The sequence below is a fragment of the Salmo trutta genome, chromosome 27 (genome assembly GCF_901001165.1).
Source record: "Salmo trutta chromosome 27, fSalTru1.1, whole genome shotgun sequence".
Taxonomy (NCBI): domain Eukaryota; kingdom Metazoa; phylum Chordata; class Actinopteri; order Salmoniformes; family Salmonidae; genus Salmo; species Salmo trutta.
In genome coordinates, this window is record NC_042983.1 from 14,407,720 (window position 1) to 14,426,250 (window position 18,531).

The 18,531-nt window shown below is 44.6% G+C and overlaps 1 protein-coding gene and 1 long non-coding RNA gene across 6 annotated transcripts in view; one reads left to right on the top strand and one right to left on the bottom strand.

Moving 5' to 3' along the window:
* Positions 1-9,999, top strand: part of LOC115164380 (collagen type IV alpha-3-binding protein) — a 41,671-nt gene extending 31,672 nt beyond the window's left edge. For 3 of the 5 annotated variants that reach the window (XM_029716802.1, XM_029716799.1, XM_029716801.1), the window contains exons 7-18: positions 653-810; positions 3,416-3,508; positions 3,813-3,899; positions 4,139-4,225; positions 5,755-5,832; positions 6,515-6,610; positions 6,965-7,097; positions 7,206-7,276; positions 7,386-7,514; positions 7,663-7,792; positions 8,053-8,189; positions 8,550-9,999. In XM_029716802.1, coding sequence (XP_029572662.1) covers positions 653-810; positions 3,416-3,508; positions 3,813-3,899; positions 4,139-4,225; positions 5,755-5,832; positions 6,515-6,610; positions 6,965-7,097; positions 7,206-7,276; positions 7,386-7,514; positions 7,663-7,792; positions 8,053-8,180 — 1,190 coding nt within the window. In that variant the 3' untranslated portion in view covers positions 8,181-8,189; positions 8,550-9,999. Of the gene's footprint in view, positions 1-652; positions 811-3,415; positions 3,509-3,812; positions 3,900-4,138; positions 4,226-5,754; positions 5,833-6,514; positions 6,611-6,964; positions 7,098-7,205; positions 7,277-7,385; positions 7,515-7,662; positions 7,793-8,052; positions 8,190-8,382; positions 8,498-8,549 lie in introns of those variants that run through there. The other 2 variants (XM_029716800.1, XM_029716803.1) reach the window with 2 other exon arrangements.
* Positions 10,000-10,003: 4 nt separating this feature from the next.
* LOC115164382 (uncharacterized) lies at positions 10,004-18,531 on the bottom strand. Its single transcript, XR_003869910.1, has 3 exons — positions 18,487-18,531; positions 13,428-13,557; positions 10,004-11,309 (listed from the first exon to the last, which is right to left on the bottom strand). It is a non-coding gene; the product is annotated as an uncharacterized LOC115164382 (long non-coding RNA).

The window sequence follows — 18,531 nt, forward strand, 5'->3', positions numbered from 1 at the left end:
CAACAGGACAACGCCCTAAGCACACAGCCAAGACAATGCAGGAGTGGCTTCAGGACAAGTCTCTGAATGTCTTTGAGTGGCCCAACCTGAGCCCGGACTTGAACCTGGTCGAACATCTCTGGAGAGACCTGAAAATAGCTGTGCAGTGACACTCCCCATCCAGCCTGACCAAGCTTGAGAGGATCTGCAGAGAAGAATGGGAGAAACTCCCCAAATACAGGTGTGCCAAGCTTGTAGCGTCATACCCAAGAAGATTCGAGGCTGTAATCGCTGCCAAAGGTGCTTCAACAAAGTACTGAGTAAAGGGTCTGATTACTTATGTAAATGTAATATTTCTAAAACACTTGTTTTTGCTTTGTCATTGTGAAGATTGATGAGAAAAGACAATTTAATCCATTTTAGATTAAGGCTGTAACGTAACAAAAGTGAAGGGGTCTGAATACTTTCAACTACTACTGGAGTTGCTACTACTCATAGCAGTTTCCTTGAGGAAGGCTCTTGACCCCTAATATAGCTCTAGGGGTGCTGCACTGTGGATGACCCGGTTCTCGTCCCAAATGTGTGTTTGTGTAGAATGTGTGTGTTGTGCATCAAAATATTTATCAGGTATTTATTTTTCTCCATCTAAGTCTCTCGCTCTCTTTTCTTTCAGTGTTTCTCCCTGCCAGTCCTAAGGGCATGAATGGGATCGATTTTAAGGGCGAGGCCATCACGTTTAAGGCCACTACAGCTGGGATCCTGTCTACCCTGTCCCACTGCATCGAGCTCATGGTGAAGAGAGAGGACAGCTGGCAGAAGAGGCTGGACAAGGTATGTCACAGCCTACTGCTTCCACAGCCAATCACACGTCTTCTTTAGCCAAGGTCACTGGGGCCTTGGAAGCATTCAACCCCTCACCTCCCATGGAAACTCTTCCCCAGTCAGGTTGTTGTTGCAGAAGAGGATGTGTTGTCAATCAACCTGGCTGGTAAAATAGAAGGGGACTGGTGTGTTTATGGTTTTAGCCAGTGAGCAGACCGTACACCACTCATGCCAAGGTTCAGCAGTTGCGTTGTCTAACATGAGGTGGCAGATCCAGTCTGTCTGGTGTGTGTGTGTGTGTGTGTGTGTGTGTGTGTGTGTGTGTGTGTGTGTGTGGTCTCTCAAATGGTCGTATCAAGAGCCTTTGCTGTAACTGGATGGGATTGGTGGATCCCCTCAATGCAACACTTTTGTGCAATAATAGGCAAGTAAAACATTTGAAAAGAATTCAACTCTTCAGGGAAGTTCATGGTGGATTTACATTCTATTAGGCTCTCATGTGATCTGTTGAATGACCGAAACATGGCCAGATTGACATTCTGTCTGAAAGCACTTTGTAGTGAAGGCACTTGTTAAACACCTTTCAAGACACTCCTGCTTCTGAAGGTAGAGTTTGACTGTTTATTTAGACATTGCATGAAATAAACCACCCTTCAGCTGCCAGGGCTCAAAACTGCGACAAAAACACTTGCATTTTGAGCATTTTCCTTGGCAGTGCGACACCAATTTTTTTTATTGGTCGCTTGGGTGTCAGTGAAGAAAATGTAGCTGGTCGCATTTAGTTTTTGGTTCATATTTTACTTTTTAAAATGTTATTATCAAGATTTATTCAAACAGCAATGGGTATGCAACGATGGGTATGCAGACCAGGTATTCAAAAAGTTTGGTCCGAAGTCTTGGTTGAATCTTTGCGATTCGCAATTCAGTGTTCATGCCCTGTTTTGAATGAACTTTTCTTAAGGTTTTCCCAGTTAAATGTTTGCAAAGTGAATGATATCATGGGGATTTGTATCAATCACGGGGTATTTGCTTAGTAAACTCTGCCATCACATGTAGCCTACACTGTACATTGTACAGTACAAACCCCACTAGTAGCCAAACAAGTCTCTTCCAATTAAAATGTTATATTATTTTAACTATACCCCCCCCCCCCAAAAAAAATAGGATGTTCCCAGACCTCTAAATTAGTCTCCTGATGTGGTTTCATTTCTGTAAAGTAAGGTTTTAATGGGGATATGAATGCATTAAGAATTTAGATTGGAGTTTGTAGATACTGCAGTCTGTTGGTATCCGCCCCCTACTTTGCATCAGACGCATGACAAAGCTCCACATCCTCACCTTGCTCAGCTGTCGAAAAACCAGTTCTTCCATTTTATTCCCTAGGCAAGTTGCCCAACCCCCAAAAAGGTAGGAGTAGGCTGCAGTTGGCTGATGCTACCGGATTGACACTAGCGTGGCTGGGTGTGTGTCTTGAGCGTAGCCTATGTGGATCAGGGAGAGAGAGTCTCAGGACGGGACACACACCAACACACAGACTTAGTAGTAGGATGACTGCTCGGATGTCGTGGTACAGTCTGTCTTTCTGGAAGCCCTCGCTACACCTGGGGGCCGACTTCCTGAAATACGAGGGCCGGAGATGGATCCCAGTACAGACATGCAGCTTCTTCACAGTAGGTGTAGACCTCTGCTCTGGCTGCTTCCTACACTCCACAGTGGATTGGAATACACTCGAAACGGACCTAGAACCAGAACTAACTGCTCTACTTCAGTTGTCTTCTCCCCGCCACTGTTCTAGTCAATATTTGGAGTTGTATTTGGATTGTTGCAATTGTTACTAAGTTGGTAGTGTAAGATAGTTTGACAGATCTGTTAGTTTCGAGGTGGAGATCTTCATTCCGAATGTGTACGTTCTTTCTATCCTTAGTCAGTACAATTTGTAATGGACCTGGGGTAGAGATGAATCGGTACTGTCGTGTTCCATCTCCTAACACTTTGCGCTCCTCTCTCTCGCTCTCTCGCTCTCCATCCTCCTTGTGACAGGTTCTGGGCAGGTCGGACGGGTTTAGTACTCATGGATGGGGAACAGTGAGCTAGTCTCAGGGGTTGCCAGACAAAGGCGAGACTCTCTTGTCTTGAGTCAGTTTTATTTGCCTCTGGTGGAGCCTGAGACTGGAGGTTAAACCAGTTTGAGCAGAAATAAACTCCCAGGTGTCTGCTGGCTGGCTGGTATTTAGGCCTGGATCACAGTGTGCTGATGTACAGAGAGAACACACACACCAACGGGGTCAGGATTGAGAACCCTTTTGTGAACCAGACCTACCGTACTCTTCACTGTTTTAAGATCAGTTTAAGATTATCTCCAGCCACTCTTATTTTCTGTTCATCCTCTGAAAGTACAGGGTTGTTGGCATTCACAACTGTGGTTGATTATGGGGTTATTAACCAGCTTGATAACTACCTTTTGTTATGTTTAATTCAAACAAGCGAGAGTTATCCTACCATAAACGCATGCTCTACAAGAACAGTGTTCCTTCCAGTTGACGTGTGTGTGTGTGTGTGTGTGTGTGTGTGTGTGTGTGTGTGTGTGTGTGTGTGTGTGTGTGTGTGTGTTCAGGAGCTGGAGAAGAGGAGGAGGGTGGAGGATGCCTACAAGTCGGCCTTGAGTGAATTGAAGAAGAAATCTCACTACGGCGGCCCCGACTACGAGGTAATAATTCCAGACCTTTAAAACTGCCGACACCCTGACACTTCCACCTGTAGTGACGATGTGTACTGGAACCACATGAGTGATCCGAGTCATGTTTTACCACTGGCTCATCAGTACAGATACTAGACTAGAAAATGGACATATTGCGGCTCATGGCTTTGACATTGTATTAGTCATAGTGGGTATTTACCCATCAGATTGCGGGGTATTGATTCCTGTTGCGTGAGATTGATTTGGCTACTAGATGCTACATCCTGACCTGGAAGCAGTACATCTGTCTGACTGTGGCGTTGTGTTTCTACAGGAGGGTCCTAACAGCCTCATCAATGAGGATGAGTTCTTTGATGCGGTGGAAGCTGCCCTGGACAGACAAGACAAGATCGAGGAACAGGTAGGTGACACTTGTACTCTGTATACAGACAGGCAGCTGCTCGCTAGTCCGTGCCTCTGGCCGTTCTGTGTAGATCTGAGAAGCCTCTAAGAGGGTAAAGCAATATGGCGGGTTGTCCACCTTTCCTACCAGAAAGAAATCCTTTCAGATCTAGAGTGTAGATGTTGGACCTAAATTGGACAACCTGAGAGTATTCTGAGAGTAATGTGTTGTTGTTGTGTGTTCCTCCTCCGTGTCAGTCAGAGAAGGTGAGGATACCCAGACTGACTCCCGTCCCCCCTGGAGACGCATACTCCGTCATCGGAATACACCGCTTTGCCAAACAGGTACGCGCACACAGTCCAACTAAATATGAGAGAGTGTCACCAGTGCATACAGCACAGTCAACAGTCTGTTCAGTTGATATGGTTTGTCTCTGACATTCTTCCCTCACTATGAAGCTGTTTCACTGTAACAGGCCTGCCAGTACGTGGCTCTTGGCGTCTTCTCCTCTGTAGGCCACATAGAGACATCTGAGATCATGTGTGTTGGTTTGATACATTTTCCAAAATGGGTTTTCTTACTGGGCCTTTCTCTGGTGGTGTTTGTGTGGGATTTCCTCTACTCTCCAGCCAGGTTGTTTTACGGTGGGATTCTATTTGACCTCTCGTATTGATTTAGTCTGTTTGATTTGGGTAAACCCTCTCATGTAGTGAAGGGTGGGTAAACCCTCTCATGTAGTGAAGGGTGGGTAACCCCTCTCGTGTAGTGAAGGGTGGGGTAAACCCTCTCGTGTAGTGAAGGGTGGGTAACCCCTCTCGTGTAGTGAAGGGTGGGTAACCCCTCTCGTGTAGTGAAGGGTGGGTAAACCCCTCGTGTAGTGAAGGGTGGGTAAACCCTCTCGTGTAGTGAAGGGTGGGTAAACCCTCTCGTGTAGTGAAGCGTGGGTTAAACCCTCTCGTGTAGTGAAGGGTGGGTTAAACCCTCTCGTGTAGTGAAGGGTGGGTTAAACCCTCTCGTGTAGTGAAGGGTGGGTTAAACCCTCTCGTGTAGTGAAGGGTGGGTAAACCCTCTCGTGTAGTGAAGGGTGGGTAAACCCTCTCGTGTAGTGAAGGGTGGGTTAAACCCTCTCGTGTAGTGAAGGGTGGGTTAACCCCTCTCGTGTAGTGAAGGGTGGGGTAACCCCTCTCGTGTAGTGAAGGGTGGGGTAACCCCTCTCGTGTAGTGAAGGGTGGGGTAACCCCTCTCGTGTAGTGAAAAGGGTGGGGTAACCCCTCTCGTGTAGTGAAAAGGGTGGGGTAACCCCTCTCGTGTAGTGAAAAGGGTGGGTAAACCCCTCTCGTGTAGTGAAGGGTGGGGTAACCCCTCGCGTGTAGTGAAGGGTGGGGTAACCCCTCGCGTGTAGTGAAGGGTGGGGTAACCCCTCTCGTGTAGTGAAGGGTGGGGTAACCCCTCTCGTGTAGTGAAGGGTGGGGTAACCCCTCTCGTGTAGTGAAGGGTGGGGTAACCCCTCTCGTGTAGTGAAGGGTGGGGTAACCCCTCTCGTGTAGTGAAGGGTGGGGTAACCCCTCTCGTGTAGTGAAGGGTGGGGTAACCCCTCTCGTGTAGTGAAGGGTGGGGTAAACCCCTCTCGTGTAGTGAAGGGTGGGGTAACCCCTCTCGTGTAGTGAAGGGTGGGGTAACCCCTCTCGTGTAGTGAAGGGTGGGTAAACCCTCTCTGCTCGTCTTTCACGTGTGGCGGCATCCCTGGTCTCATTCGCAGGATGTTTTTCTCCCCCTCCCCTCTTTCTCCCCCTCTTCACCGCTTTATTTCTCTTTCTCTCCCCCTCTATCTTTCTCCCCTTTTCCCCTCTCTCTCCTTTCCTCTGCTGCGTAGCCCCATAGCTACTCTTCCTCCCTGTCCTCCGTTGAATTAGTCAGTGCCTCAGATGATGTTCACAGATTCAGCACACAGGTACTGTATGTGTTGAGCACCACTAGTGTCACCAGCCCCCTGGGGACGCACACTGCCCTCTACTGCCCTCTACTGACTGCATGGGAATGACCAGGAGCTCTAATACACACTGTACTGTCTACATAGCTTCAACACTGACTGATGACCTGTCCTTCAACTCGTTGTCTCGTTCCATCTGTCTGATGCACTTCACGTGTGTCGCTCCCCCCCCCCCCCCCCCCCCCCCGAGATCTGTCTTCACACTGTCCAGGGCTGTCCTCGACGAATCCCTGTCCGTTCCTTTTGCAAAATGATTAGAAGACGCTGGTTATCAGTGTAGGCAAGCTGAGCTAAAGGGCAGCTTGGATTCATGAAAACGTTGGAAAAAGGGACTCGACGTAACACAATGATATGGATTGAATTGTGTTTAGCATGAGAGGGAGTGTAGAGCTACGGCCGCGCCGCCTAGCCACCATCTGAGCTCAGCGGATGCAATGCATGGCTGGATTTCTGTAGTTACCCCTCGCTCCCTCGTTCACTGCATGATCAGGCATGGACCCCAGCAATGTGAGCATCAAGTGTGCTGTCTGTATCTCCTGTACCTTGTCCTCTTCTCCCTCCCGCTGATACTGTCTAATAGCGACATGTAGTTCAGGCAGTGACTGCAGGCCCGCTACATCTGACGTCTGACTGTCTGTCTCAGGTGGAGGACGTGGTTCAGAATCACATGACCTACTCCCTGCAGGACATGGGTGGCGACGCCAACTGGCAGCTGGTGGTGGAGGAGGGCGAGATGAAGGTGAGGATGGGGCTAGCCAGCGTGTTTAGACTCTATCTACAGACTACACATACTGCCCCCTGCATGCCTAGTATAGAAGACTACCTACAGCCTCTACCTGCTCATTCATAACGTAAACAGTGATGTGTGTATGGGTCCAATATGGCTACTGTCGGTGTGTATGGGGCCAATATGGCTACTGTCGGTGTGTATGGGGCCAATATGGCTACTGTCGGTGTGTATGGGGCCAATATGGCTACTGTCGGTGTGTATGGGGCCAATATGGCTACTGTCGGTGTGTATGGGGCCAATATGGCTACTGTCGGTGTGTATGGGGCCAATATGGCTACTGTCGGTGACTGTGTGCTATCTCAGGTGTACAGGAGAGAGGTGGAGGAGAATGGCATCGTTCTGGACCCTCTGAAAGCCACCCATGCAGTGAAGGGTGTGACGGGACACGAGTTGTGCCACTACTTCTGGGACACGGACGTACGCAACGACTGGGAGAGTGAGTCTATCTGCCTCTTCCATCCTCAGATTAACTTCATAGATTAGCATCTTTTTGTTTTCTTAATTTGCACACAATTTGTCCTGTCTTGCTCTATATCTCTTCCAGCCACCATTGAAAACTTTAACGTGGTGGAGACACTCTCAGACAATGCTGTTATAGTCTACCAGACACACAAGGTAATATACCTCTGGTTCTTCAGGTTCACCGTAGTCGGTCAGGCTCTTGTACAGGTGGGTTGTGTTTGGACGGGTCACGTTTGACTGACAGCCAATGGTTGTGTTTCAGAGAGTATGGCCTGCCTCTCAGAGGGACGTCCTCTACCTATCAGCTATCAGGAAAATCCTGGCGACCAATGAGAATGACCCAGACACGTGGCTGGTCTGCAACTTCTCTGTAGATCACGACAACGCCCAGGTGAGTTCCACAGACACACCAAGGGATTATTACCAGGTCCTTAACATCTGATGCCTAGGAGCTAGGGATCGATGTCGAATTGGAACGGGTAACGAAGTGTCTTCCGCTCTCCTCTTCCCTTTTCATCAACTCCCTTTTCGTTCTGTAGCCCACCAACCGGTGTATCCGTGCCAAAATCAACGTGGCCATGATCTGCCAGACCCTGGTGAGTCCTCCAGAGGGCAACAAAGAGATCAGCAGGGACAACGTCCTCTGTAAGATCACGTATGTGGCCAACGGTGAGTACAGCAGCTCAGTACCTTTTTCATGTCCCCACATGGTTGTCCTATACGCCTGGTCAAGTTGACTTTATCCACCTATATAAAAATGTTCTTCCATTTTTCTTTTATGTTCCTTATTTGACCAAATGGAACCCAGCTAAGCAGAGCTTTATGGCAGAGCTTTGTGTGGGTGGAGAATGAGAGTATAGTGATTCTATCACTCCATGTAGGCTCACTGTTTGTAGCTATGTATTGACCGAGAGGTTGTTTTTCCCTAGTGAACCCTGGTGGCTGGGCCCCTGCCTCAGTCCTTAGAGCCGTGGCCAAGAGGGAGTACCCCAAGTTCCTCAAACGCTTCACCGGTTACGTCCAGGAGAAGACCAGTGGAAAACCTATCCTCTTCTAAATCTCACCGGTAATAGCTAACTCAAACCCCCCCGTATCCTGCCAGCCACAAGCCTAAAGACTTCTTTATCGACCGTAGACATTTAATTACTCTTTACCACACATGTAAAATGAATAAATCAGTTGAAGTTGTCTTTCATTGTGTGCCATGTTTAAAGGGAAAATCCACTCAAAAAGGATGTTTTTTTTTTTTCTCCCATTAGTCCACTGTTGCATGTCAAGTTTAAGATATTGGACTTTCAAGATGCGAAGTGTCACCACCCACATCATCATCATGATGCAAAATGAATCATTAGAATAAATAAAAAAATACCAAAAGATTGTTTTTTTAATATTTTTGGTAACTTTCCTTCTCCTTGTCTTCTCTCAGGTGTTGAAAGGCGAAACACCTTTTTGTCCTGAAGAGATATGGCTACATTTCCCATCATTCAATGGGCTCCCACAGACTACATTACCCATTCATCTGTCAACCGGAATTTCTTCACGAACTATCCAGAATGTTCCAGATGAAATAATCAGACTGATTTAGGGCTTTAATCCATCAGTAGTTGCTAGCCACCTGAGCCACAAACCAGCCAAACATTAAACTGTCCATGGATGTGTGTTTGTATATAAATTCAAGATTTTCTGAATCGACAGAACCAATCTTTTTGTAAATTGTTTTGTAAATAATTTCCAATTATATTATTTTGGACTATACTTTTTCGTTTGCTTTAATCACTGATTATCACCGTCTTTTCATGCTGTTAATTTCACTACAAAGAAGGACAGGAGAGAAACCGAGCAGAGTGTTGAGGCAGAGTATGGCTAACCTTCTTCTCCTCTTCCTCTAGTGACGACATGTGGCCTGATGGGGGGAGGGAGTCCAAAGCTTTGTACACTCTTTTTGGCTAAAATCTCTATTTGTAGATCATTATGGATGTGATGTATTGTACAGAGACAATTAGTTTACCAGTGTATGTGAATCGACTGTTAACGGCTTGTTGGCAACCTGGAATTGGAAGAACTACAGAACAAGTCTATTGTCATAGGTGATCTTTGAGTTGACAGTATGGCTGGATAAGATTTGAAGTAATCTGTTGAATGTGACCCATCAACACTATCAAGTGTTGGTCTCTACTGTTGTTTGCCCCCTCCCTCTCACTATGATTTGTCCAGTAACATTCAGCTTATGTTGTACTACAGCATTAGGTGTTCAGATGGACCTCGTCATTGGCTTCAAAGGCTTTTGGGACAGGGGAGATGAGGTGGTTGGGATGGCTGTTTCTTCATGACCTGTCACCTCTGTCCCGTTGACGCGACATGATGCTTTAGACACCAGGACAAATCCACAGAGCCCTAGGAACCATCTACTACAGTATAATACAACCAGATGTGCTTTTAGATTGAGACACTAAACTGGAGCCGTGGTTCAGCATTTCACACCTCAAGGTTTTGTTTATTTTCTTTCACCATCAAAAAGTCTGTAAAGCTGAGGGCAGAATCCTCCAATCAGCTTCTCAGCCTGAGGGGTCGTAGAATCCATGGGGAAACAGCGTTGTCATGACGATCAGGAGCTGAAGAATACATTTTAGTCTGGAATGTTCTCTATAAAGAATGGACACACTTTGTATATTTCTAAGTCCTCTGAAGTGTTATTTGCACTAAATAATGCAATTGGACAATGTTCGGTAAATTCAAATCGTTACACTACAGAAATTAGCTGACTTGCATTTGTACTTTACACTAGCAAATGAGCAGGGGTTTGGTGTGGATGTGTCCCTCATCGCTGATCATTACCTCTTGCCTTCTACATGAATGAATAGAAAATGTGAGAGAAACAAGTGTCAAGCATTTTTATTTATTTTAGGACTATCTTATATACACACACACCGTCTTTACATTCAATGATTAAAATATGTCTCTTCAGCAAACCGTATATTTGAGCTTTATGTAATAAATTATGGTCTCAAAAGCGACGCGTGATCATGGAATTCAGAGACAGTTTGATATGGTCTTCAGGGTGAGGTGTCATACCAGCTTCTCAGTCTAAAATGGAGGCCAACTGCTGCTTAGCCTTTAACAAAGAGGACACGCTTGTTCAGTATCAAAGAATATCCTGAGAATCTTCAGTCATGACACCCCTTCCCCATGAAACTAGTGTCTGTGCATCAACAAAAATCTACCATAGTCCTTCATTGTCTGTGCATCTACCCATGTACTTAGCAATGACGTAAAAATGTGCATATTCCACCGATCCAAAACTGTGTTTAGGTTTGGTGACCCATCTAAACCCAACATTCAAGAAAAATAGTTCTTACATACAGTATTGAAAACTAACATCCAAAGTGCCATTTTGACAGGAGCGAGTGCATGTCACCGTGCTTCCTCCTCCATGGAGCTGGAGATCCAGTAACACTGAGCCCATCTCAGGTCAACAGCAGGGAACAGCAGACCTTCACCTGCTGCCTTCAAACTGCTCCTTTACTTCATTCCAATCAGACGGGACTTAATAGCAAGATGGTTGGTTGGCTACCTTCAACATACCAGCCAATGAGTCTCTAGAGTTTGGCCTTGGCATAGCTGGTTTCAGAATTTATCTGTTCCATTTACAGCATAATGAGTCCAGGCTCATCCATTTTGGCCTTGTTTTCCATGATGCTGCTGTCACTGTAAACGTTCATCATCCAACCAGCTACTACAAAGCAAGTGCTATAACTTTTAAATCACATTAAAGAGTCACTTCTGGTCAGTAGGAAAATTAAAACATTCAAAGAAATGTTTATTTCTATACTTTTTCTAAATATATATATTAATTTATAGGCCATGGAAAAAGGAATATTCTACAAAAAGAAAATAAGGGACTTCTCTGACATGCTCTAAGAAGCGGTTGGGTCTGAAATTGATCACATTAATTATGGAATGTCATGTAATTCCAATGGATGTCAATCACTGTGATTTTATTGGTGTCTTGTTTCAGTCCATCAACCTATCAGATGTGAGCATCCCAGCCCTTTGTGTTTTGGCAACAGGTGACAGAGTGGATCTAGCAGCGCTGGGGGTGGAGTCAAAGGAGCCCTGTCCAATGGAGTGTAGCGATTGTCAGATGATTGACAAAAGTGAAATGGTTGTCTGTAAGCCTCCCCTTTCACTGAAACACAAGAGAGAAAGTGCAGTGTGAGTAAATACTACAAATACAGCTCATTATATCCACTTGACATATCTGTTCCTAAGGCAGGGGTGGGCATCTTCAGTCCTGGGGGGCCAAATCGAATTTGATGTCACATGCGCCGAATACAACAGGTGTTGACTTTACAGTGAAATGTTCACTTACGAGCCCTTTCCCACTAATGCAGAGTTAAAAAGTAAGAAAAATTTGCTAAATTAAAAAAGTAAATAGTAACACAAAAAATAACGAGGCTGAATACAAGGAAAACCTATCGGTATTTGATTTAGGAACAGATCAGTCAAGTCAATGTGCAGGGGTACGAGGTAGTTGAGATAAATGAGGTAATATGTAGATAGGTAGGGGTAAAAGTGACTTGGCAATCAGGATAAGGTGCCTTCAGAAAGTAACCACACCCCTTGACTTTTCCACATTTTGTTGTGTTACAGCCTGATATGTATTAAATTGAGATTTTGTGTCACTGATCTACACACAATACCCCATAATGTCAAAGTGGAATTGTTTTTAGAAATGTCTACAAATGTATTAAAACAGCTGATATGTCTTGAGTCAATAAGTATTCAAGCCCTTTAATATGTCAAACCTAAAGTCAAAATGTTCTTAACAAGTCACATAATAATTGCATGGACACACTGTCTGAAATAATAGTGTTTAACATGATTTTTAAATGACTACCTCATCTTTGTACCCAACACATACAATAATCTGGAAGGATCCTCAATCGAGCAGTGAATTTCAAACACAGATTCAACCACAAAGGCCAGGGAGGTTTTGGAATGGTTCGCAAAGAAGGGCACCTATTGGTAGATTAGTGATAAAAAGGCAGATATCGAATATCCCTTTGAGCATGGTGAAGTTATTAATTACACTCTGGATGATGTATCAATACACCCAGTCACTACAAAGATACATTCACCACTCAGGGATTTCACCATGAGTCCATTGGTGATTTTAAAACAGAGTTTAATGGTAGTTACTACACAATACAAACAAAAAATAGAGTGAAAATAAGGAAGCCTGTAAAGAATACAAATATTCCAAAACCTGCATCCTGTTTGCAATAAGGCACTAAAATAATACTGCAAAACATGTGGCAAAGAAATGAACACAGTCTAGGACTTGGGTGGCTGGAGTCTGACAATTTTTAGGGTTTTCCTCGGACACCGCCTGGTATAGAGGTCCTGGATGGCAGGGAGCTTGACCCCAGTGATGTACTGGGTCGTACGCACTACCCTCTATAGCGACTTACAGTCGGAATGCCCGAGCAGTTGCCATACCAAGCGATGATGCAGCCAGTCATGATGCTCTCAATGGTGAAGCTGTAGAACTTTGAGGATCTGAGGCCCCGTGCCAAATCTGTTCAGCCTCCAGAGGGGGAAGTGGCATTGTCGCCCCCTTCATGACTGTATTGGTGTGTATGGACCATGATAAGTCCTTAGTGATGTGGACACAGAGGAACTTGAAGGTCTCAACCCGCTCCACTACAGCCCCATCATTCACACCTGCACGGTTGGGGCTCAAGTATTTCATTGTACACTGCAACTACATCTGCGGCCCTATGCATGTGACTAAATAAACATCTAATGTAAATGGGGGCGTGCTCGGCCTTCCGTTTCCTGTAGTCCACGATCAGCTCCTTTATCTTGCTGATGTTGAGAGGTTGTTGTCCTGGCACCACACTGTCAGGTCTCATCGTCCCTAAAGGCTGTCTCATCATCATTGGTGATCAGGCAAACTTAATGATGGCGTTGGTGTCGTGCGCGGCCAAGCAGTTGTGGGTGTTGTGCAGGCTTTTGTTTCAGCCCATCCCAGAATGAGGTGTGTTAGTTCTAGGCTGCACATACAGCGGCCTTCCAAGACATATGCCCACCCCTGTCCTAATGGGACCCAAAGACTGTCCGAGATAAACTCTTTTGATCCTGACCACATGTGCAGCTACATATCTGAGTGGGAATAGATGCCTCCCAAATGGCACCCTATTCCCTATATAGTGCACTACTATATATGGGCACTTGTCAAAGATAGTGCACTATTTAGGGAATAGGGTGCCATTCGGGACACAGCCAGTGGGTGAGCACTCACTAAGTAGATGTCGAGCACTGAGCCGTCGTCCGGGTCCATGTCCACCTCTACGTCCATGGTGCTCTGCTCTGACGTCAGACAGATGGCGCTGTCCTCCAGGGTGAATGTGGAGCTGGACGCCATGTCGTCTCTAAGGGGACACAGGAGAACCAGAGACACACAAAAGAAAGGCTGAGTCCCAATATGGCACCCTGTTCCCTACATAGTGTCATTATTTTGTCCCTAGTGCACTACTTTTGACAAGGCCCATTGGGGCTCTGGTCAAAAGAAGTGCACTGTGTAGGGAATAGGGTGATATTTGGGATGAAACGAAAGTATAACATAACACACTCCTTCCCAAGCGGAGGCTTGGTAACAACTGGTGTGTGGTGGCCAGTGGGTTCAGTATGGTTGAAGCCGATACGGTTTGGTTTATTAAGTGGATCAAAATAAAGGGGTCGTTCTTGAAGTATGGTGGCATTTGGGCATGGCATTTTTGGAAAAATATTTACTTAATTTTTCTAGATTTTGTAAATAAATCTTCCCATTCTAAATCAACTTATATGGTAGCTTAATGACTAAATATTTGTTATCACTATGATAACATTGTTCCACAAATGTAGGAGTAGTAACACAAATGATGATAACACCAATGAGACATTTTAAGTAAATAAGGATTTTCTGAAATGGAGGCTGCACATGCTAAAATCTATGGTTATCAATCCTTTAAAAATAATTTACTGAGGTGATATGATGAATAATTTAGCTCACAATGTTATTCCCCTTCATTTAAATTGACTAACACAGTGGCAAACAGGGGAAGGGTCTTTATTAAAGAAAAGTATTAGCTACTCACACCCTTTTACTATGTCTGCTCAAGGTCCTTGTACAGTATATCTTTGTCATGAGGGATTTTCAAGGTGGTAACACCAATGACATAAAACTGGTGGACGCATTATGCTATTAAAAGTATTTATTGATCTATACAATATTTTAAAATAACTTTTGTTCACTTTCTAGCATTCAAAATAATAGATGCAGTACGTAGTGAAAGTCTACACACCCCTTGCAGTCTTCACATTTTGCTGCCTTAAAATTTCATCTTAAAAGCTATTACATTGGATTTCTTTCTTACCCGTCTACACAACCTACTCCACATTTTCAAAGTGAAAGACAAATATAGAACATTTTCCAAATGAATAAAAAATGTATTGATTGCGTATGTCTTCACACCCATTGTAGTCATTTAGCAGATGCTCTTTCCAGAGTGACTTACAGGAGCAGTTAGGGTGACTTACAGGAGCAGTTAGGGTGACTTACAGGAGCAGTTAGGGTGACTTACAGGAGCAGTTAGGGTGACTTACAGGAGCAGTTAGGGTGACTTACAGGAGCAGTTAGGGTGACTTACAGGAGCAGTTAGGGTGACTTACAGGAGCAGTTAGGGTGACTTACAGGAGCAGTTAGGTTGACTTACAGGAGCAGTTAGGTTGACTTACAGGAGCAGTTAGGGTGACTTACAGGAGCAGTTAGGGTGACTTACAGGAGCAGTTAGGGTTAAGTGTCTCGCTCAAGGACCCATCAGATCTGTTCATTTAGTCGGCTCTGGGATTCGAACCAGCGACCTTTCGGTTACTGTCCCAACACTCTTAACCATTTTCTACTTCATATTCATAATCTCCAGCACCACCCCAACATCAACATATGTGAAAAAAAATTTGTAGTAAAAACAATAGAGGAAGATAAGTGTTTCCAATCACATCATCAACCAATTGGCAATGCCTACTCATAATTGGTTAAAAATTGGAAAGATTTATCTTCCTCTATCGTTTTTACTACAAAACATAGAAACGCGCAATTTTCACATATGTTTATATTGGGGTGGTGCTGGAGATAAAAAAATAAATAAAAATGTCCCTTTAAACGCCAGGCTACCTGACACCCCTAAGTTAATATTTGGTAGAAGCACCTTTGGCAGCCATTCCAGCTGTGAATCATTTTTATTAAGATTCTACCAACCAAAGCTCAGTAAATTTGGTTGGGAATCATTGATGGACAGCAATTAAATCATTGATGGACAGCAATTAAAACATTGATGGACAGCAATTAAAACATTGATGGACAGCAATTCAAATATACAAGTCTTTCCCAGGGTTAGGTTTTGCGAAGACTATGGCGGGGCTTCCTCTAACTTTTTACTTGTGCTTTGCTCCTTTCATTTTTAGTTTGATTCTGACAAACTCCCTAGTCCCTGCCGTTGACAAGCATACCAATAACATGATGCTGCCATGACAATACAGGGGATCAACAACATTGCCTTCACTCCACATTACTGGCCTTCATGACGAAGTGAAAAGAACGACGCCTGTGTTAAAAAGAAATCCGCTCCAAATCATCTTCTGTTTGCAACAAGGTCGTTAAGTATGACAACACGACAAAGAAATTATTATTTTTGCCTAAATTTTAAAAAAAAAATTGCTTTTTTTTTAAATCCAATGCAACACAACACAACACAGCGTGAAACTGTCTGTATTTTAAAGTATTGTGATGGCAGCGTCATATTCTGGGTAAGCCGGTCACTGGCAAGGACTGGAGAGTTAGTCAGGATCAAAAGAAAATATGAAAGAAGCAAAGCCCAGGTAAAAAGATAGAGGAAAGCCTTCTGAAAACATAACCCTGGGATAGTTCACATTTATCAGCAGGACAATTACACAAACGTTAATGCCATAGACAGACCAGAATGGCTTTCCAAGAGGTGTTGCGTGTTCCGGAGAGGTTCAGTCTTAGTCCTGACTTAAATTAACTTCAGCTTGAGCAATTTGGACAGAAAATGATGGATAATTGTGGCTCTAAGAGTTGTGCGAAGTTGGTAGAATCTTATTCAAAATGATACACAGCTGTAATGGCTGCCAACACTGCCTTCACCAACTGAACTCCGGGGTGTGAAGACATGCAATCAATAAATCCTTGTTTTTGTATTATTCTTTTTTTTAGGACAATTTAATTCCTGTTAACATTTAATTTTAAGGCAGCAAAACGTGAAGACTCTAAATCCCCAAAACAAATCACTACTGGGAAAAGCCAATTTGCTTAATCTAAGTACTTTAAACAATGCATAAACATAACGTTTTGCAGTATAAGAACTTGCAATATGTTTTATCATTGATAAACAGTTCAATGTCAACAAAAACATGTATGATGTGCAACTATTTTTTCATGGTCGCAAAGGCAACGCTATGTTTATGCAAATGCCACGCAATTCAAGAACAACCCAAAAAAACCCAAGGTGGTTTACAATTTCGCACAATTTTCCACGAACATAACAGGCCGTACAGATGGTGTAGCTAAATGCACGGTGAATCAAAGAATCCAACATCAAAAAGACAAAAAGCACCTTCAGGGGATGTAGAGAGAAACAGTCTGGGTTTAGAGGTCTCTCTAGGGGAAGTTTATGTCTATGAACTCACACAACAGGATATGAGTGAATCTAGGGCAGGGAATTCTGGGATATTCTGTTTTATGTGAAGCTTCTTTACTGGGCTATGGACATCTAAAAACAGTCCCCAAATAATCTTCTCCTAATTTAGGAAAATAAACATCCATGAAAACACAGCATCGTGAACAGCAGGGGGCACTAGGGAGTGGCGTGAAATCTGAAACGGGCCGTTTTCAAAGTCACCTGACTGCTTAAATTGAGGAATGTGTTTACCATTTTATGGCATCTTATTGCCTACCCCTCTTAAAGGTGACACACACACACACACACACACACACACACACACACACACACACACACACACACACACACACACACACCTCAGAGCACAAGTCTGTTACTGACTGACAGGGATATGTATATACACAGTGGAAAGTCACCCTGGCAGCAAATCACACACCTTTTCATCTAAACAATGCCTCTTAATCATACCTTCTGAAAGCCGTGAGTCAAATATTAATGAAGCACATTAATAAAACAATTGAGGGCAACAGACAGGTGCCTGAAAAGGGAGCAAGACCAGGCAGGCCTCAGAATGGAGGCTTTGAGTTAAAGTCACAACCTGATACTACTGAACGGACAGACAGACAGACAGGGCTGGGGGGAGATGAGAGGAGAAGAAACAGACTACTGGACAGACAGACAGAGAGGGGGAGATGAGAGGAGAAGAAACAGACTACTGGACAGACAGACAGAGAGGGGGAGATGAGGAGAAGAAACAGACTACTGGACAGACAGACAGAGAGGGGGAGATGAGAGGAGAAGAAACAGACTACTGGACAGACAGACAGAGAGGGGGAGATGAGAGGAGAAGAAACAGACTACTGGACAGACAGACAGAGAGGGGGAGATGAGGAGAAGAAACAGACTACTGGACAGACAGAGAGGGGGAGATGAGAGGAGAAGAAACAGACTACTGGACAGACAGACAGAGAGGGGGAGATGAGAGGAGAAGAAACAGACTACTGGACAGACAGACAGACAGACAGACAGACAGACAGACAGACAGACAGACAGACAGACAGACAGACAGACAGACAGACAGGGCTGGGGGGAGAGATGAGATGAGAGGAGAAGAAACTGTTCTTTCTAGAGGGAGGTTAGAATTTTAAGTCCATGGTTTATGGACTGCACTGCATCTGAACTCAACGTGGGTTGAACACTTAGAAATATCCAGCAGGTCTTCCTGGGCATCTTTAGTGGAAACTGTCACAAAGCCTGACAAATCGTGTGGCAGAGTCCTATGTTTTCCCTCAGGCCTCCCAGGTAGCTCCGTGCATCTAACCTGTTGTCATTTACATCACACTCTCCCCTCAGAGAAATCCCTATGGGAGGCAGGGCTGATCAACTCAGGGACCCTGCTGGCGGTCTGATCTGGGTGGTTTTGTTGAATTAGCTCAATTATTCACTAACCTGGTGTCCCAGGTCAAAATCATTGTTGCCAATATTTACACAAGGGTGTAAATATATCCATTTGGAATTGGGCCTTTGAGAAGACAGGTTGAAGTAGAAGGGGAGTCTTCAGGTAGAGGGATGGAGGGGAGACATGGAAGGTCTAGAGGAAACATAGACAGCGGATAGAGGTACCTGTCTTCAGACTGAGTCTCCAGGTTGACAAAGATGGAGGAGGAG